Source organism: Perognathus longimembris, chromosome 1, assembly GCF_023159225.1.
Source record: "Perognathus longimembris pacificus isolate PPM17 chromosome 1, ASM2315922v1, whole genome shotgun sequence".
In the NCBI taxonomy this organism is placed as follows: Eukaryota; Metazoa; Chordata; class Mammalia; order Rodentia; family Heteromyidae; genus Perognathus; species Perognathus longimembris.
In genome coordinates, this window is record NC_063161.1 from 6,103,214 (window position 1) to 6,124,635 (window position 21,422).

Genomic DNA, 21,422 nt, shown 5'->3' on the forward strand with positions numbered 1-21,422 from the left:
CTATAACCCTAGCTACCCAGGAGGCTGAGATCTGAGGACTATGGTTCAAAGTCAGCTTGGGCAGGAAAGTCTTGTGAGACTATCTCCAATAAACTACCAAAAACTTGGTACAGCTGTGGCTCAAATGGCTGAGAAGTACCGTTGAGCAAAAAGCAGCTTAGGGACAGTGTCCAGTTCTTGGATTCAAGCCCCAGGACCTCTCAAAAAGAAAATTAAATCCAGGGGCTGGTGGCTCACACCTGTAATCGTAGCTACTCAGGAGGCTGAGATCTAAAGATTGCAGTTCAAAGCCAGCCCAGACAGAAAAGTCCCCATGAGACTCTTACCTCCATTTAACCATTTCAATTGGAAGTGGAGCTATGGCTCAAAGTGGTAGAGTCTTGAGCAAAAGAGCTCAGGGACAGCATCCAGGTCCGGAGTTCAAGCTCCCCCACTTCTCACCCCCCAAAAAAAAAGTGAAATCAAGAGTTAAAACAAACTAAATAGGTGAAGAGACAAAGAACAAATGGCCACTGAGAAGTGAGAGTGATGTGGAACTAATGGAAAGCCAGTGACAGCAATACTCTGCCACTTTATCAAAACCCAAACCCCTCAGAACCAAGTGCTTTCCCGGCATTTCTCTAGCTCACAAATTCACAGCCTTCACCCAACTCAAGCCATTTAGTTCAGTTCGGTGTATAGTCATACAGAGCCTAATTCACGCAGGCTCTGAATTAGGAGCCAAAGTTCAAGGAGGTACAAGCAGAAAAAAAAACATGTGTCTGGCCTTTGCTTACACTCATTTCACCAGAACATGTCTTGTACTTACCATTCTTGCAAATACAATTGACCTTATCTGTTTCTGTCACAATCACTTTCTCCACCACTCTCAGTCACCCCTTTATTCATCACTACCACCTGGCTCAGATCTTACATCCTTCTAGAACTAATCATGTCTCTACTCTTTCTCTCTCTCTTTTTTTTTTTTTGGCCAGTCCTGGGCCTTGGACTCAGGGCCTGAGCACTGTCCCTGGCTTCTTCCCGCTCAAGGCTAGCACTCCGCCACTTGAGCCACAGCGCCGCTTCTGGCCGTTTTCTGTATATGTGGTGCTGGGGAATCGAACCTAGGGCTTCGTGTATCCGAGGCAGGCATTCTTGCCACTAGGCTATATCCCCAGCCCTACTCTTTCTCTCTTATGCCCACTTGTTTTGCTGTGCATTGAAAACAACTATGGATTTGGTGGTGTCACTCAGTGCCTGGCATGGATGAAGCCTTGGGCTTGATCCCTAACACCACAGGCAGAGTGGGGATTTGGAGGACTACTTTTATAATACTTATAACAGAAACATATCACCCATAACTCCTGTCCTTCTACTGTACCATGCCAGCATGAACATCTTATAAATATTTCTTCCATCTTTACAATTTCCATGCCATAGCACTATTCTTCATGGGTGTCTACAAGATTATAAAATTTGATGCATTTTTATGTTTTTATTTGTTATTCATTCATTGTCAGAATTGAAGCTTGAACTCAAGGCCTCACGCTGAGCTCCAATGTCTACTCATTACGTTACACTTCTACTTTCTGCTTTTTGCTGGTGAAGTGGAGTAAGAATTTTATGGATTTGTCTGCCTGGGCTGGCTTCAAACTGGCTTAGAACTGCAATTCTAAGGTCTTGGCCACCTGAGAAGCTAGGACTGTAGGCTGAGCCACTAGTGCCTAGTTAAAATCTGATACATGTTAAATATAAAAAGAAAACTGTTACTAGAAATGCCTTTTTTTGGCATCACTAGGTTGGAGCTTAGGGACTAATGCTTGCTAAGCTGACACTCTACCCTTGAGTAGTAATATGTATAAGATGGTGACAAAGCTGGACATTGGTGGCTCATGCCTGCAATCCTAGCTACCAAGGAAGCTGAGATCTGAGGATCACAATTTGAAGCCAGGCTAGGCAGGAAAGTCCATGAGCCTCTAATCTCCAATTAACCACCAGAAAACCCAAAACTGGAAGTGGCACTGTGGCTCAAAGTGATAGAGCATTAGCCTTGAATGGAAAAGACTCAGGGATAGTACCCAGGTCCTGAGTGCAAGCCCCATGACTGACAAAAAAAAAAAAAAATGAGAACAAGAATTATCACATCATTTAATTATCTGGATTTCTGTTCAGATATGTAAGTCTTTCCCTCTGGGTCAATAACAACACAATTTGTACATATCTGAACATTTGATATATTCTCAATTGCTAAAAGCAAAGAATAGGAAACTACAAAAGAATCAGTGAGGGTTACTTAAGCAGTTATTAATTATTCGTGTGTGTGTGTGTGTGTGTGTGTGTGTGTGTGTGTGTGTGTGTGTTACTGGGGTTTGAACTAAAGGCCTGAATTTGCTTGCCTTGCTTGCTTGGCTACTACTTCATCACTTCAGTTATGTCTCCAGTCTGGCCTTCTTGTTACGTTTGAACCATTCCTACAGTTCTAGCTTCATGCTGGTTGAGAGTTTTGAGGAGTTGTCTTCCAGGGCTGGCTTTGAACCTTGATACTCAGATCTCCTCAGCCTCTTGAGTAGCTAGGATCATAGGCTTGAGCCACCAGTGCCCAGCTCATTTAGTTTTAACTTTTATTTTGAGTCACCGTTGCTTTACTGACTGGATTCTGCTTACAGCATGTTTCTCATTTCTAAAAGCGTTATGATTTGCCTGCCAAAAAATTCTTAATGAATGTCAAAGGTATACCCTTACTTGTACTGATTCTATTTAAATCCTATGAAATCATAACATCAGATGAATTTTTTGTCTGCCTTAAAGTTTTAGTTTTTCATTTTTCCATGGCAATTTTATCAGTTGAGTCAAACACTTCAACTTGTACATATTTTAATAGATTACAACTTGAGCCATCTGTAGCAATCACAGCATGTGCAAACATTTCAACTGGCTTTTAAAAACTACTGTTGGAAGGAGAACAGATTGCCCTTTACAAACAAGTTACACCATTAGGCTTCTTCAGAGCCAGAGTGGCTTGCTGGCCTGTCTTTGCTATGTACCGGGTATGTGATGAGCCCGGGAAAGCAATCAGGGCTTAAGAGCCTCAGACTTCACAATTTCAACTGCAAACAGGAAGAACTGATTTTTGCTTTGTAACCTTCTACGGCTATTATATAAACGAAGGTTAATAAGGGTTCAAGCCCCATGATAAGCTTAGACAAGAGATTTTGAAAAAAGTTACTTCTGACTATGACCAACATACCAGAACCATATCCAGGGATTGGCCCTTTGGTCTGAAGGTCTGGGAGCCCCACATTCAGTGCGTTGGGTACCATGTTGTCCAGATGTGGCTTGGGCCCAACCGGATGAGAGGGCGAGTGCTTCATGCTTGGTGGTCGCTGTTGCTGCTGCTGCTGCTGCTGTAGTGCGCTCACCATTCGAGCCAGCTGAAGGCGCAGCAGCCAGATCAACAAGGGGGGGCCCAAGAGAAACAGGGACATGTGATAAGCCAGTGCTCCAAATGTCTCTCCCATGGTTAAGCCAAAAGGCACTCAGTCAGAGCCCCTGGGAGACCCTCTCCACCCAGGTACCTGCTGCTCTTGTTGCTGGCGCACGGCTTGAGAAATCTTTCTCTGGTTCTGGAGCAACTGTTGCTGCTGCTGCTGCTGCAGGAGAAGCTGACAAGCCTGCAAAACCCAGAGGGAAGAGAAGAGGGGTCCAGAGATTCCTAAGACTGACTGGCTGAGAACACTGGAAGGGTTTCGACTGCAGTGCGAGTCACTGAGTCAAGAGCATCTGTAAGGGAGGCACTGATAAACTCCTCGTCTACTGGTTAAGTTGACCACCAGGTAGACTGACACATAACCTTTAAGCACACTCAGTCATTTGCATAACAGTTTGAACATAAAAAGTGACAAAGACACAGAGGGAATGAAAACTTAAAGAACAATAGGAAGCTAATAACCTTTTTAGCTATAGCAGGAACACTGACTACTTACCAACTGGAACTGGGGAATCTGCGGAAGCTGGCTCAGCATGGCGATTTGTTGAGGAGATAACTGGGGCCCCACGTTGAAAAGACCTGGGTTCAGGCCACTGTTGGGAAACTGCTTGAGCATTGAGGCAGAAACCTAGCCCCAAAAAAACAAACAGGCAGGAGGGGGTGGGCTTCTTAGAATTTATCAAAACACTTTTCCCTCTGTAATAATCTTGACAGAATTAAACCAAGCACTATCAAGGCTTCCCGCCCCCCTCACATATATTTGTGAGAATAATATCAAAGCATCAGCACTTTGTGTTTTGAGATGGGCTCTTTCTATGCGGCTCAGAATGGTCCAGGACTCCTTGGCTCAAACAATCCTATGACTATCTCTGGCAGTGAGATTTTCTTTGACTTTGTAATTTTCTACAATAAAAGAGCAATTTAAAATTAGAAAAATGTTCTCAAGAAAAAAAAATAACTAAATAACTATTATTAGAAATGTGCCATAAAACAAAATACACCAAACAGCACAGAGCTACTAAATACTACCAAGAAAGTATTTCTTTTTATACAAAGTAGAACATACAAAGGAAACACAGAAGGCCTGTGGCAAAGAGCCTGGAGGTTGCGGGACTGGTGGCTCCTCCCTGGTTTTCTGGAGTGAGCCTTGCAGGCTGCTGGTAGCACTGGTGACAGAATTAAGGACTTCCTCCCATTTCTGACCAGTCACTGAAGCCGCCTTCAATGGCTGATAAAATGAGATTCCCTACACCCTCATCTACACAGGCAGTCTGCTGCTTGGCTGGGCTAAGAAGAGCAAAGGGAACAGGCTCCTCTGGAGTGGCACACGCCACTCACTGATCAAGAGCTTAGCACTAGCCAGTCGTGGGGGCGAGCACCTCTAGTCCCAGCTACTCAGAGGGCCCAGGCAGGAGGCTTGTTTGAGCTCAAGAGTCCTGGAGCATTCTGGGCAACACAAAGATCCCATTATAAAACACTCAAAACCATACTAGGCTCAGTGCAGCTTTCCAGCAGCTTCCTTTCTACTGCTGGAAGATGTAGATGACACTACTACCAAACAAATAAAATACTTGTCTGAGCTCCTACTGGACCTGCTGGACTCATGGCAGATGTGACAATCATGCAAACGGAGCACACACTCCAAAGTACCCCCCAACAACCGTTCTTCATGGAGACAGACACTGGAGTTACATGGCAACAAGCTGAGGGGTACCCAGATTGCCAGCAATGGCCAGAGCTAGCAGAGGCTGGACGAATTTGCTCTCATAGTCTCCAGTGGGAACCAACCTGGGGCCACATTGTTTAGATTTGTAACCATTGGAGAATGAGAGAATAGCCCTGCTACGTGAAAAGCTGTGATGTGTAGTAAGTTGCTGTGGCAGCCCTAGATGTCTTTAAGTGTCAAGCACAAATTACATTACAATTGCATCCAAGGAAGCAAAATTTCAGTAATAATGTTAAGCACTGAGTACATGGTAAAATGATATTCTAGATAGACTGTGTTAAAGGATATATAATTAAGTATCATAGTTAGAAGATATTGTGTATAATGATGTGTGTTGTTAAAATTAGCTTGTGCTCTCTTCATTCTTAAATTTGGCAAGTTTTAGTAAATTATCTGGCTTACATTATATTTTAATTGAACTGCACTGCTCTAATCATGAAGCAGTTTCCAAATTTATTTCCAAAATTTTCATCTGTGATTCACAAGACTGCTTTTGCCTATTCTGTTTTTTAACCTGCTGGCCTCCAAAATAATTAACTGTGATTTGAATTTCTCTTCCTTGTTCCATTCACTTTTAACAGCTTGTCTCTGGATAAATCTGCATCTCTCTTCAGGCTCAGGGTAGATGCCATCCCTTGCTGACAGCCAATAATTCCCCCTTCCCCACCACCAGACCCACTCCTCAAACTAGTTAAAGAAACCACCACTTGTTCCACCACTCTAGAAAGCAGTGTGGAGGTTCCGCAGAAGGCTAAACACAGAGCTCTCCCTGACCCAGCAACCCCACTTTTGGGCATTTACTCAAAGGATCACAAGCAAGATCACACTAAAGCTACCAGCACAACTATGTTTATTGCAGAACAATTTACCATCACTAAATGGAACCAACCCAGATGCCCCTCGGTAGATGAATGGATCGAGAAAATGTGGTACATATATACACAATGGAATTCTATGCTTCTATTAGAAAGAATGACTTGGCCCCATTCATGAGGAAATGGAAAGACTTGGGGGAAAAAAATCATACTAAGTGAAGTAAGTGAGCCAGATCCAAAGAAACATAAACTCTTATGGTTTCACTCATTGGAAATAATTAGTACTTGTCTAGGATAGTCCTAGCAGAGGAGCACAATAGCTCAATAGCAATGTACATATGATCACATAAGATGATGTTAAGTGAAATGAAATACAAGATTGGGAAATAAGTGGTTTATCTTTGTTGTTATTTTCAATGTACCATATGAAATTATGCCTTTTTCTTGTCTTTCTTCCCCATGGTTTTACCCCTGATGTCACTGTAACTGACTTTGTACGTTTATAGAACTAGGGAAGGGGAACACCAAAATGGACAGACAAAGGGCAAAAGGAAAACCAATGCAACAGCAAAACTTACAAGACAATGTGCTGTAAACCAACAAGGGAGGTTGGGGAGGGAACCAGAGAGGGGGGAAGGTGGGAAAAAAACAAAGGAGGAGGTAAAAAGTTTGATAAGAAGTGTACTCACTGCCTTACGTATGAAACTGTAATGTTTTTGTTACTTTGACAATAAATAAATAAATAGATAAAATAAAAGGAAACCACCAAAGTAGACACCCAAGAAAAATGCATCCTATCAGACAAGTAGGAATATTCACAGCAGCATGTTTCATAATGGCAAAAAAAGGAAAAATTATTAATGTTTATCAATAGTAGAAGCAGAAAAATTAAACAAGTATGGTACATGAACCATAGCTAGGAAAACTGTAGACATAATGTCAAGAAAAAAATAAGAAAACAAAGGGAAGTGGATTGTATGAGATTATATAAAGTTATAAAAAAAAAGGTAAAGACAAATTGTTTAATGATAGATCTAGAAAGACAACAGAAAAGCACATAATGTTATCCCTCCCTCCCTCCCTCCCTCCCTCCTTCCCTACCTCCCTGCTGGTGCTTGAGTTTGAACTCAGGGCCTTGCACAGCTTGCTTGCTCAAGGCTAGTGCTCTACCATGTGAACCCTGTGCATTTTGCTAGTTATTTTGAAGCCAAAGACTCGTGAACTTTTTTTGACCCGCCTGGCTTTGAGCTGCGATCCCCTAGATCTCACCTCCTGAGAAGCTACTGGCATCTGAATACAATTTTATGCTTAAACAGCATCATCATGTGTGTTCTGTACCTTGCCTGCAGAGATAATGAGTTATATTTCTGAGGACTTCCTAACTAGCCTTGCTCAACTCTTCTGCAGGTTGTAGGCACAGTGTCTTCCTCTGTTGTTCCAAAAGGACCGGAGAGAAGAACTGCCAAATTCCTGGCAAATGGCTTTTTGTACCTGGGTTGCAGCATAATTAAAGTGCAGGTTTGCACATTACCTTTGCAAAGAGTTAATTATGCTGGCTTAAAACCCCTTCACAGTCTCCAGCTGGGCTGGAGAAAGTGAAGCTCTCATAATCAATATGTACTTAATAAAGCACTGCAGGTACAAAATGACAGCAATTGAAGGCTAGACAGAAGCCTGCTGGAATGTGTTACTCTGAATATTTGAGAGACAGAAGGGACAAAGCATCTGTGAAAACAAGGTGGTCTTAACATCTCCCCAGCCCCACAGAGCTTCAGGCAGAGCCTAGTCCCTCACACATGTGAGGCAAACACTCTACTACCTAGCTACATTTTCAGCCTTGTAACAAATCAGACAAGTTTCAGTGCCTGCGCTATCTATGCTTACATTAAATACTAACTGTCCTTATAAAGTGGTCCAAGTGGATGTAAAATTTGATGTTTATAAAAGCTTTAAAAACTGTTCATGTTTTCTGGATGCTGATGGCTCATACCTATAATCCTACTCAGGAGGCTGAGGTCTAAGATCAAGATTTGAAGTCAGCACCAGCAGGGAAGTCCATGGGATTCTTATATCCAATATCCAATTAACCACCCCAAAGCCAGAAGTAGAGCTCTGGCTCAAGTGGTAGAGCATCACCCTGGAGCAAAAAAGTTAAAGGACAAAACCCAGGCCCTAAGTTTAAGCTTTAGTGTACACACACACACACGTTCTTGTTCTTTGACCAGATTTTCACACACACACACACACACACACACACACACACACACACTCTTGTTCTTTGACCAGATTTTCACTCTGGGCAAGTAAGTTTAGAAATAATGTGTAAAACAAGCCAGGTATGGTGGTGCTCATCTATAATCCCAGCTGAGGCAGGAGAATCACAAATTCAAAAATAAAACAAATGAATAATATGGTAAGAATTTCTTAGCAGCATTACTTATAGTAAAAATTTAGAAATGTTTTAAAAATGTAATGTTTTAATAATGTAAATCAGGGTATATGTACCTGATAACATCATTAAGAATGATCAATATAGGCAGAAGCTGTAGTTCAATGCTAGAGCCCACCACCAGATAACAAAACAAGACTTACTAGTAAGCATGAGGCCCTGAATTCAAATCAGTGCTGCCAAAAAATTACAGGAGGACAGGGGAAAACACTAAGTACCGGGACACAATTCCATCAAGAACAGCAGCCTTTACTCAGTGAACTGTGTGCCTGCACTTGTACCAAGTCTGAACACGGGTTGAGAACTTCCAGAGTAATTTTTTTCCACACCCAAATCCAAGTTTTCAATGTTGTTATTTTGCCTTAATTTTTAAAAAGAGCTATCTCACTTTTTTTTTTTGCCAGTCCTGGGGCTTGGGACTCAGGGCCTGAGCACTGTCCCTGGCTTCCTTTTTCCTCAAGGCTAGCACTCCACATTTTGAGCCACAGCGCCACTTCTGGCCTTTTCTGTTTACGTGGTGCTGAGGAATCAAACTCAGGGCTTCATGCATGCAAGGCAAGTGCGCTACCACTAAGCCACATTTCCCACCCCATCCCACTTTTTAAAATACAGACATATCATGAAAAAAATCTGGAGGTTTATTAGTAAACATTCTATCTGCATTATATACTAAATCAGTGTTAGCTATATTTTGGTAAAATAAAAAAAAAACACCACGTGTACACGGGTACTTTTCTAGGTAGGTACATAGGGCAGAGGCATCTGAGGCACTCAGTCAAAGTCCCCAGCTTCTTTTTTTTCTCCCTCAAGGCTAGCACTCTACCTCTTGAGCCACAGTGCCACTTCCGGCTTTTTCTGCTTATGTGGTACTAAGGAATCGAACCCAGGGCTTCCTGCATGCAAAGCGAGCACTCTACTGCTGAGCCCCCTTCCCAGATGGGAAGGGAGCTGGTTACCAAGAGTGCCAGCATTTCCTCACTGCCTGCCAGCACTCCTGCGAGCTCCTGCCTGCTGGAGCCTCCACCCGCCAGACGCAGCCTCCATCTCTGCTAGTGTGAAAGCAGTGAGCCATGACTACACAGAGGAAAAGCCTTCTTTACCAACACTCCATGATCTCCAGCAAGTCAAAATTTAGGGTGCACATAATAACTACCTGGGGGTGACCAGGCCATAACCCAGAGGAGCAGTACAAACAGTCATTATAAATCAGGTTCAAAGGCTTGGCCTACAGGACAAGGTAGATACTCCAGAGCAAAGCAAAAGCTTTGCCAAATTCTGCCACACACTCCCTCCACAGAGATTCTGCTGCTTGACTGACTGGAAGGCCTCTTTAATTTGGCTGTGCCTAGAAACTCTGACTTCTTCTCTCCAAGATCCAGTTTAAATGTCTCTGCTAGTGAAAAGCTCAAACAAGTCCTGAAACTCTGCTGTACATTTTTCCCCCTTTTTTTTTTCGCAGTACTGGAGTTTGAATTCGGCCTTGACCACTTGGAGCCATACTCCCAGCTCTTTGCTTTGGTTATGTTTTTTAATAGGGTTTTGTGCTATGCCCATCATAGGGCTCTGATTGTCTTATTGCCATTTCTCACATAGCTGGGACAACAAGCACATGCCACCGTGCCTACCTTTAGTTGAGATGGGGACCTGTGGACATTTCTTTTATCCAAGTTGGTCTCAGTTTATGACCCTCTCTATCTCTTTCTCTCAAGTAACTAGGATTATAGGAATGAACTACCATGCCAGGCTTGCCTGGCTGGCTAACTGAGATACAGTCTTGCTAACTTTTTGCTTGGGCAAGCTTTTAACCCGAATATTCCTGCTCTTTACCTCTTAAATAGCTTGGATTACAGGCAAGTGCCACCATTCCTGCCTCTACTGAACCTTTTAAAAACTAGCATACATTAACTAGACAAGGGGCACCTACCTCATTGTGACATTTCTGTATATACATATTACGTATCCGTACCAACTCACCTCTCTATCATTCATCTTTACCCCCACTTTAAGATAACTTCAATAGGTTTCACTGTTCTGGTTTCATTCATGGAAATAAACTACTTTGGTTGTATTCATCCTCACTCAACCTCTTATTGGCCTTTCAGCTTCCTGTTGGTATTCATTCCACTTCCCAACAGAGATTGTTTTATAGTCTTGTGGTTCATTTTCTTTTTAAGTGTGTACTAACTGTACTCAGGGATTTCACCATGGAATTTTTGGCATGCACACATTACATTTTGATCAGAATATACAATATCTACCACATTTACTATCTGTTATTTACTGTGTTTTCAGAACGTGTGTGGTAGAATGGCACAAACTTCTCACCTTTACCCCACCAACACTGTACTGGGCATCTCCGAGGGATAAGCAGACCTGAACAGTTCCTGTGGCATCAAAGGACCCAGAGCATCAGCTCGATAGTTTAGAAAAGAGCTCCTCAGAATTTTTCAGAATAACCTAGAATCTGGAACCTCCTCTATTCTATTCGTCTGTGGGTGAATCCTTGAGGACAACCAGCCCGAGAGTTGCAGTATTACCATTTATAAAGTAGTCTTACTTGTGTGCATAAAGAAAAATAATTAGGAGAAGAGCTAAAAGGAAAAGAATCAAAGTGCCTGGGGGGTGTATGATATAATAAAAGAGATGAGATATTTTGTTACAAAAATCTTGATGTTGGTTATAATTTTAAGCAAGTAATTATCACTCTCTTCATGCCTATAAAACCAGTCATTTCTCATTTAGTAACTGGTAACCACCTGGCCTTTAACTCAAAAGTATGGATATGCTGAGTACAGGGGCTCATGCCTAGAATCCTAGCTACTTGGGAGGCTAAGATCTGAGGACTGTGGTTCAAAGCTAGCCCAGGCAGGAATGGCCATGAGACTTTAATCTCTAATTAACCAGCAAAAAAGTTGCAAGTGGCCCTGTGGTTCAAATGATAGGGCACTAGCCTTGAGCAAAAGTAGCTCAGGGACAATGCCCAGGCCCCAAGTTAAAACCCCAGGACTGGCAAACAACAACTGTGGACCCATGAAACTGCTTACCTGGGGGGAGATAAACTGGGGAGGCACTTGCGCCCGGAGACCAGGAGAAGAACTCATTTGCTGCACTGGTGTGTGCAGGCCCCTCGATTGTGCTGTGCTGTTTCCAAATAAACCATGATTGCCGCCCTGTAGATAGAAGAGCACCAGTAAGTCTTTTTGTCAATGACAGCAAATACAAGTTAAGAAGCAATTTTGGTTTCTGTCCCCTTGGAAGAATCATGATCTGTGTTCCATGCATCATAGCATTGTATAACTGAGATGCTTCTCATCGGGGAATGCTGGGGGCAGCTATGCAAATCAGTTCAAGGGTGTTATCATTCACCAGCTGTGCAGCCTGATGAACTCTACAAACTGTAAGGTTAAACTTAGCCAGATGTTAGAATCAGCAATACATTTTCTTTTACATTGCAAGGGCTTTTTGTTTTAGTGGTACTGGGGTTCTCACTTGCTAGGCAGGTGCTCTTCTGCTTGAGCTAAGCTTCCACCCTTTAGTGAAGTGACCAAATTTACTCTCAAAATTATCTTAAAAGTCACCTGCATAAAAATGCATGCTTACCCTATCAACTGTAAAACAAGACCACACTATCACCCTGAATGGGCTAAACCATGTTATCACTGCCATAGTAGTGAGCCTACGACTATGAGGACCCTACTCCAGCTCTGAACCCCTTTCCTTAGCCAAGACCTGCTTGACCTCTTCTTCACTAGATGAGGAAATGTTAACCAATCGCACAGTGAGATAAAAAGGGAAGAAAGGGAAATAGTAAAAATCATTATTTCAGGGATACCAAAATAAACATTACTCACCTTAACTTTTCTCATCAAATGTCTGAATATTACTCTAAGCTTCACGTCCAGATTCTTGACCTCCCCCCACCTCCATGAGCACCTCACCACCCTTCCACTGAGTTGCAGGAAGTTGGGCTCAAAGGGTGGCCGTGGCCGCCCCTTTCTAACTTTGATAACCCCAGCACTTACTTCCTCTGCCCAAAGTTGCTTTTTATGTTTTTAAATTTGTTTTTGAGATGGGGAGGGGGATATCTTCCTCAATGGATCCCAGGGCTCACTTCAAATTTGTGCTCCTCCTGCCTCTCTGCCTTCTGAGTGCTGGGTTCACAGGTGTAAGCCACCATGCCCAGTTTCCTGAGGTTCTTCTCTATATCATATCCATTTGGCCTTTTCAAAGTGTGGGTCTGAGGTCATCGTGGAAGAAATCTCCCTCAAATCTCCTTTCCCCATTCACATGTAGAGTGACTAGCTCATTTCTGTGTCATCCAAACACTGAAACTTTCTGATGAAACCATTAAACTGTTAAAAAGAGTTACTTGAGTTACTTTCCATTCTACCTTTCCACCACCAGCTCAATCCTTGTGTTTCCCCACTCCCAGAGCCCTGGTCTGGAGGATGGACATACCATCTGAAGTATCCTGAAACATTCCACTGAGTAGCTTCAGCAAAGAAAGCTGACCACTGCTTAAACTCAATTGTGTGAACTCTCAAGCCACTACCTCCAGCTTACCAGAGCAATAAGGCTATTTTAAAGAATTTGTTAAAGCACCGTTAAGCTCTAGAACATTAAAGATTCTCTGATGGCTTTAATGATTCAGAAGTAGATTAAAGAGATTGCTTTAGGCAAATCAATAAACTTAAAAGCACTAAAAATAAAAATGATTATAAACATAAAAGTAGAAATGACAATTAAAATCCATGTTTCATAAAAAGAAAGAGACTCATCATGAATTCTATGTCTCCCAAATGGTTGTTTAAATATGAGAAGACTTTAATTTTAGAAACTCTAATACTTCTACTCATGTTGTCTTTACGCTTCAGATTTGTCCCTTGAAGGAAAGATAGATCAGTTCTAAGTTTTTTTTTTTTTTGTTTTTTTTTTGGCCAGTCCTGGGCCTTGGACTCAGGGCCTGAGCACTGTTCCTGGCTTTCTTTTTGCTCAAGGCTAACTCTACCACTTGAGCCACAGCGCCCCTTCTGGCCGTTTTCTGCATATGTGGTGCTGGGGAATCGAACCTAGGGCTTCATGTATGGGAGGCAAGCTCTCTTGCCACTAGGCCATATCCCCAGCCCCCAGTTCTAAGTTTTCTCGACTTTATGACAACTGGATAGCTCGACTGCTGATCATCCCCAATAAAATGGTTAAAGTAACGACCTTGATACTAAAGGTCATTTGTTAATGACTGGTCCTTAGATGGTGAGGTTATAGGGAGCTATAATCATTGCCAGAGTCTGTGTGGGTGGGGAGTCTGTTTTTAGTGGGGAGATGCTGGGTCTTGAACCTGGGGCCTCACATAGGGTAAACGTGTTCTGTCTCTGAATCACATCCCTCCTCCTGAGAGTCCTTCAATACTACTCGACACCTTGAGGTGAAAGCTTGCTATGGTGTCCCCTAGACTGGCCTTGAACTTCTAGGCTCAAGAAATTCTGCTGTATCAGCCTCCAAGGTAGCTGAGACTACAGGCACACATCACTACACCTGAATTAGTCATGTTAATTTCAACCTTTGTTTAGATAAGAAGTATTTAAAAGAATGTGCTTTTTAAAAGTTTTTATAAAATCGAGTCCTACTTCCTGCTTAGCTGACAGGCTCTTCCCTTCCCAAATAAAAGTCCAAGGAAGGACCTCTGAAGCCATACGAAGCACTGGCATTACTGAAAAGAAAATATGGGAGACCACTTCAGTCTCCCAAAGAGGCTTTTTATTATTTCAGTTGTACTTGGGTTTGAACTCATGATATTGAGTCTTGAGCTTGCTAGGCAAATGACTTTAACATTTGAGCCATGCCTCCAGCCCTAAATAAGGTCCTTAGTACTGGCATCTGAACTCAGGGCCCCATGCTTGCTAGGCAGGCACTCTACCATTTGAGGGACACCCTCAGCCCTACAGCCCTACCATCTTAAAATGGAACCTTGGCATTAAAACTGCTTGTTTCCTTGGCCCAGATTTGCTGTTTTTCACAGTGATGAACAAGGGACAACCATAAATATGAGGCCTTAGGAGAAGGGTATTACAAAGTGTGTATAGTATATATATGCTAATATTAGTTGATTTCATATCAACAAAACTTTAGTGGCTTTATGTGTGACTTCTAAAATAATGATCTGAGTTCCCAGACTTATTTGCCTCAACTTTAGAGTTTAATTCCCAAAATCATATAAATTTAACAAATTGTCAAGCTGACTGAAATGGTCTGTGATTTAGAAAATCAAACTTTTTTTTGCCGGTCATGGGGCTTGAACTCTGGGCCTAGGCCCTAGGCACCGTCCCTGGGTTCCGTTTTGCTCAAGGTTAGTGTTTTACCACTTGAGCCACAGAGCCACTTCTGGCTTTTTCTGTTATTAATTGGAGATAAGAGTCTCGAAAGTCTTTCCTACCCAGGCTGGCTTCAAACCATGATCCTTAGATCTCAGCCTCCTGAGTAGCTAGGATTATAGGTGTGAGCTACTGGCACCTGCCAAGTAAAAAACTTTAATTTTTTCTTTTAATTAAAAATTGTTTTCGGTGGTATTGGGGGGCTGAACAGTAGGCTTGGTAGGGAAGCACTCTACCACTTAAGCCATGCCTTCAGCACCTTTGTACATTGGTTATCTTCGAGGTAAGGTCTTACTTTATCCTGGCACTGGCCTAGGCCATGACCTTCCTTATATTGGGAATGCCAGACGAGTGCCACTGTGCCCAGCCACTGTGCTTCCCCCATAGCTGGGATAACTGGCATGTGCCACTGTGCATAGCCATTGATTAAGATGGAGTCTTTCAAACTTTTTTTTTTTTTTTTTTTTGCCATGGCTGGCCTTAAACCATGATCTTCAATCTCTTCCTTCCAAGTAGTTAGGATTACAGGTTTGAATCACTGTGCCTAGTTTAAGTTTTCTTTTTAATATTAAATGTATTCCATTAGTTTTGTGTGGGAAGCATTTAAAACCCTTGACCATATTTGGAAAGAACACATGCACACCCTGGTAATAACAGACTTTGCATCAATCATATGCACTGACTGTAGCAATCCACAGATCAAAAGCAAAGAATGACCTAACCTTAAAAGTCCAATGCCAAACTGGCTTGGCTGGTCTATTACACTCCTGTTATGTGCTACACAGATAGCACTGGATAATTATGTGATCTTGGAGCTACGTTATTATGACCGCTTTATAGTTTCAATACTTCACCCAAAAACAAATCCTCAAAATACCTATGCTATTATTCCCTCCCTGTTTACATAAGCAACACTAACCATGTCCTCTGTAAGAGAATTGTGATAAACATCAAATATAAAGGTAGAAAAAAACTTATCTACAACCCAGCAACTGAGAACTCATCTACTCCTAGAAATGTGCGAGTAACCACCAGAATGCACAGGTGCCTATGTGTTACTCGGCTGTGTGGTATTGGACGCTGCTTTACCCATCCCCTAACTTATACATGCAAGTCACCTGAGACAGAATGGACACAACTAATAGTTACACACTGTATAATTAATGCCCTTCTCTGACTCCAAGGTGAAGGGCACAGAGGCATGGGAGGGGTCACAGGAGGATGGCATCACTTTTGGAATTATTGATGCAAAGCCACTGTGGCTCTAAATTCCTGGCTTTCTTCAAAGAAGAAGAGACAGTGGAGAGCCCACCTTGCTGTGTCCCCTCAAGGCCTGTGAATGTGTAGAGGTCTGACCCAAGCAGCTTGCCGACTCCATTTCTACTGTAGGAACCTTCCTTGCTCCGAGGATGGCCAGGTGCAACCCGAGCAAAGGGCTGCTCCAGGTCCAATGAGGCGGCCATCTGTGGGCAATAGGCACTCTTCTCCAAGCTCCACTGTCTGTTACAAGTTGCCCTTTACCCTTTCCCTGGGTAATAATGATCATACTTCAAATCTAAACACACTAGATTTTCAAGATGTGGTAATCTTCACAATCTGAGAATACTGTTCCTAATTTTTAGTAGGTATATTAAATAGAATAAAAGCCCTCTAAACAATAGCTTGTTAACCAATATAATATTAAAAATGGTATCTTGCTAAATTAGATTATATAAGGTACCTATAGTGCCTTGTTAATATTTTCCTAAGTTATTTACTAGTTATTAAATATGAACTCGTGATCAAGAATGAGAAGATAAAAATAAACATATTTAAAATAAAGTCCATGTTGAGAAACATGAGAAGAGATGGTTCTATGGGCTGAAAGATCTAAAACCTACACTTAATATCATTCTGTGCATTCAGTAATCAACAAATTTCCCAAGACAGACAAATGATGCAATAAACTGAAGACCAGGGCCAAGGCGAGGCCTAGCCAAGCAGTTACAAATTTGAGAGGCCTCCTTACTTGTCTAGCAGCGAAGTTTTGGGGGTTGAGCCCTGTGCCGATTGCTCCAAGGCTGACGTTGGGTAGTGTGGAACCAGAGGGAGACAGCTTGTAGCTGGGAGAAGGGGAGAAGGGAGAGCAGGGAGCCTCATCCCCAAGGCACCCATCTTGATTGGAGAAAGGCAAAGTCAGCTGAAAGGTAGTAGGAGTTAGCCAATCACAATGAGTGTTGGTTAGTGAAGCAACAGAATGCAAGAAGGGAAAGAGAGAGACACTGGAATAAACAAAGTGACAGTGTATATATATTAGCAGTAACCGAGGATGGAATTTGGATCTGTTAATAGATCATACTTTGCCCAACAGAGACCATCTGTCATCCACTTTGATATAATTTTCCTTTTCCTCTAAGTTAGTAACACATTAAGCCCCATTGTATTAAGGTAACAGTTGCCAGACACTTTATTTTTATGCATCTAATATTGATCTCTCTGGCTGTGTGGCTCCTGAGACAGAAGCCAAGGCAACCTTGTGAGTATACTGTTATGTGGACCAGCATCAATCATATCAAAAGGGGTCAAATCTAAAAGTTTTAGTTGCTTTGTGAATACAAGGAACACTACAAATGGTTATTTTGAATCAAGGAATAATCTTCATTAGAAATGTAAAAATCAAAATCAGTGCATAAAAATAACCTATTTTAATCAGATAGTTGAGAATTTGAAAGGTATCATTGTAACTAAAGACAAAGTACTAATAAGTGGGAAAGATGAAAGTGGTTCTCCCCGCTAAACAAAACTAGATGTCAAAGCCTTAGGAGATAAAATTGTTTGTACAAAATCCAAAGTTCAATTGGTAGTTAATAATAGTTGAATAATGTAGTTGAATAATAACAGCAGGAGAAAAAATTTGGATTACATTTCTTTAAAAAAATATTTCATATCTTGTTTCCACTGTGTGAAACTTCATGAATATCCTAGAGCTTAAGACCTTCACCATGACATACACTAAAGACAGACAGTCCTAGCTCTTCCCAATCACCTGTTGACATACATTGTCATCACGTCACTGCATTAACGCAGGTGATGTCTGTGCTTTGCTCACTGAGTCCAGGAAGCCAATGCTTCTTCTAGAACCAGCTAGTAAAAAACCAAGAACAAAGTGGTTCTTGCAAATGACTAAACAAAGGATTCAACTCACCTTCTCAAAATAAGGCCCACTCTCTGTGGTTCCCAAGTCTTTGGAATTAGGTGGACGGAACCCAGATCGATCCTTCCTCATGATATCATTAAAATCCCCGAGATTCATTGCTCGCTTGTCCACATCAAATTTCTTATCTGAAAGAACAAAAGTAGGGTGAAAATTTCTGGAATCAATGAATGATCTCAAGATCACTGATCTCAAGATCAATGAATTAATCTCAAGATCCAAGAGTGCCCTGGCCTCCCATGCTCTGTGGGGTGGGCATAAACTCTCTATTCTGGGGATGGGACCAGAGAGCGCAGTGGCTCTCACTGGCTCAGGGATCCTTTATAGAAACAACACAACACATGTATCTGCATACATATCTTCTGTAGCTTGTCCCCTGTGGAGCTTAGGGACTAATCTGTTACACATCTAGCTAAGAAAATATTTAGACTGTGGTTACTGGTTTGATGAACACATCTTGCTCACAAAATTCAAATGTTCTCAGTGAGAGAAGTTGTCAGCTTTTGCTATTTAACATCTGCTAGATAAATGGTACAGTTGTTGCCCTAAAATTTAAATTTTAAAAGCTGAACACAGCTGAATGTGTTCACAGTCTGACAGGCAAGATATAATCTCACAGGTGCAGGGGATATTTCCACTTCCCCTTCACAGCTCTGTAAATCTGCTACTATACACTGACACGATGGCAGCCCAAGGAAGGTAGGAGATCAGAGAACATAGATTTCCCTTACCATCTACGGTGTTTGTAGGGCACACAAACAACACTGACCCCTATGCCCTTCTAGTAAGAAAACACGATTCATTTGTCCTCTTGCCTGGATTTTTGCATGGAACCTTGAAAGTGAGTAAGCAGCATTCAAAAAATGTCTGTTATTGAACTGCATCATCCCAACTCAAACTAAGCAAGAGATCCCAGAGCCCACTCAGATTCACTACATTTCACGCCAAACGGTGGAGTGATACATACCTACAGACAAATCCATTTTGCTGCTTGGATTATCTTCAGTTTGACTCTGGAAAAAAAAAAAAAAAGAGGTGAAAGAGCATTAAATTGTACACATTTGAATCGGGGAAGGAGTTCTGTATTCTTTTTTTTTTTTTGGCCAGTACTGGGGCTTGAACTCCGGCTAGCGCTCTACCACCTGAGCCATAGCACCACTTCTGACTTTTTCTATATATGGGGTACTGAGGAATCAAACCCAGGGCTTCATGTATACGAAGCAAGCACTCTATCAGTAGGTCATCTTCCCAGCCCCAGGAGTTCTGTATTCATGTGAGAGCATATCTTACCACTGGCACTAGATCCTCTTGACATCAACTCTACTCTGGAATGAGGACCATAACATTTTCCCTATCATAGTCTGAATGAAACTCATGCCTATGCAGCGGAAGTCCAATCTTCACACACCACCAGCCTCAGTTCATCCACAGACAGAGTAATAGCTCAACAGCTGCCTGGAGAAATAAACTCTCATCCTCAAGTTCCAGCTGGCCCAGGATAAGATCCCGTGAGTGGCAGCCAAGGATGACAATTTCTTGTGACTTGTCAAGTCATCAAGTCTTGGGACGTGCTGCCAACTCAAGTCAGCTGCTTTTTGGCAACCAAGATGGGGTGCCCTCATAGAGTTCCCAGGAGATAAGTAAACTAAAAATTCCCCACCTTCTCCCTAGATAATTAATCCCAGTATGGTTTTCCCAGTTACTATGTTGCTGTTGTTTTTAAACTATGATGTAAAAACTGGTACAACATTAGGGAATACAGTATAAATTTTCAGTGTGTGACTTTTTTCCCCTACCCTCCCAAGATAGTAATTGTACAAGTCCTCACCTTTAAATACTGGTGTATGTCATAAGAATAAAAGAATTGAAAACAAACACTGGACATACTTAGTAGTGGCCTTCAAATTAGTACTAAGCCTAAAATTTGAGACATATTATACATATAAGTAAAACAAAACTTACCAGCAATCCCATATTTGAGAACTGTTTGGCAAGAGGATTCATCCATGAATCATTGTTTCCTCCTTTTAGTGAGCACTACAGAAATGAAATAAAACCTCAGAACCATGTATTTGTCTCAGCCTCTGACTGAAATGTAGGACTGAAATTTTAGGTTTTTGAGCATTATTTCTCTTTGTTACTTTGAAAGTGATAGGGCATTTGTATTTTGTGACAAGTTGTAAGGTTAAATAAAAAAGGTCCTCAATGGAGGCAAAGGGGAAAGGAAGTCATTCTTTCTTGCCTCTTTATTTATTGTTTTTATTGTTTGTTTTGGTAGTACTGTAGTTTTAATTTAAGACCTCCAACTTGTTTGGCTGGTGTTCTACCATTTGAGCCATACTTCCAGCTTGGGCTTTTGATTATTTTGGAGATAAAAGTTTCTCAGACTATTTTTTTTTTTTTTGTCTGATCTAGCCTCAGACTTGGTTGTCCAGTTATGGGCCTCCTGAGCAGTCAGGCTTACAAGTATGAGTCACCAGTGCCTAGTGAAGGCATTCTTTAATAGCTATAGAGTTTCTGTTCCACAAAATGAATTGTGTGTGAACATAGCTGAAGCATCAAACTCTGCATTTAAGAATTGTTAAGATGGAAAATTTTATCTTAAGTGTACTTTATGACCATTAAAAAAATAAATAAGTAAAAGTGCCAGAAGCCGGTGGCTCACACCTGTAATCCTAGCTACTCAGGAAGCTGAGAGCTGAGGATCGTTCTTTGAAGCCAGCCTGGGTAGAAAGGTCCCTGTGAGACTCTTAATTAATCACTCAAAAACCAGAAGTGGTGCTGTGGCTCAAATTGGTAGAGCACTATCCTTGAGCAAAAAAAGCTCAGGGATAGCACGTAGGTCAGAGTTCAAGCCCCACAGCTGACAATAAAAATAAACCAAAGTCCTTAGTGTAAGAGGTCAGAACTACTGGCATTAGAGTCGGACTATTAAGGGGTGACACGTCACTGCACCGATGTTTTTTTCAAATCTGCTCCTGGAGCGGACAATTAATTCAGTCAATCTTGGGTGTCAACCAAGTTGGGGATTCATTAATATTTTTCATCATGTTAGTACAGACTCACTATGAATTTGTAAAGGACCAAATAATGGACAGAAGTCAACTGAACAACCTAAGAGACCGTCTTGGCCTCCTGAGTAGCTAGGAGTCTAGGCATGAGCCTCTGGCGCCTGGCCAAAAAGCATTTTTCAAGTGTGCACTGAGAGCTGCTGACCAATCTACAATGTAAAAACCAAAAACAAAAGATCCTATGTTTGATAATGTATTTAACACAGGGCAGCACTTCTGTAGCTCAAAGATTCAATGTCATTGGTGAGGAGGATAAGGAAAGTAGCCCTTGGTTTCAAAGGCAATATTTTCCCCTTTGGTTAGGGTCTCAGGGACTCCAGGTGTCTCACTCTTC

The 21,422-nt window shown here is 41.9% G+C and overlaps 1 protein-coding gene across 6 annotated transcripts in view; it reads right to left on the bottom strand.

Annotated features, from left to right (window-relative positions):
* Tnrc6b (trinucleotide repeat containing adaptor 6B) overlaps nucleotides 1–21,422 on the bottom strand; it is a 213,853-nt gene that overhangs the window by 25,361 nt on the left and 167,070 nt on the right. For 5 of the 6 annotated variants that reach the window (XM_048355016.1, XM_048354991.1, XM_048354983.1 and 2 more), the window contains 7 exons: nucleotides 19,980–20,054; nucleotides 18,985–19,030; nucleotides 18,009–18,145; nucleotides 11,501–11,626; nucleotides 3,963–4,094; nucleotides 3,555–3,650; nucleotides 3,227–3,410 (listed from right to left, as the gene is read on the bottom strand). In XM_048355016.1, the coding sequence (XP_048210973.1) occupies nucleotides 3,227–3,410; nucleotides 3,555–3,650; nucleotides 3,963–4,094; nucleotides 11,501–11,626; nucleotides 18,009–18,145; nucleotides 18,985–19,030; nucleotides 19,980–20,054 (796 nt within the window). Of the gene's footprint in view, nucleotides 1–3,226; nucleotides 3,411–3,554; nucleotides 3,651–3,962; nucleotides 4,095–11,500; nucleotides 11,627–16,832; nucleotides 17,004–18,008; nucleotides 18,146–18,984; nucleotides 19,031–19,979; nucleotides 20,055–21,422 lie in introns of all 6 variants that reach the window. The other variant, XM_048355025.1, reaches the window with a different exon arrangement.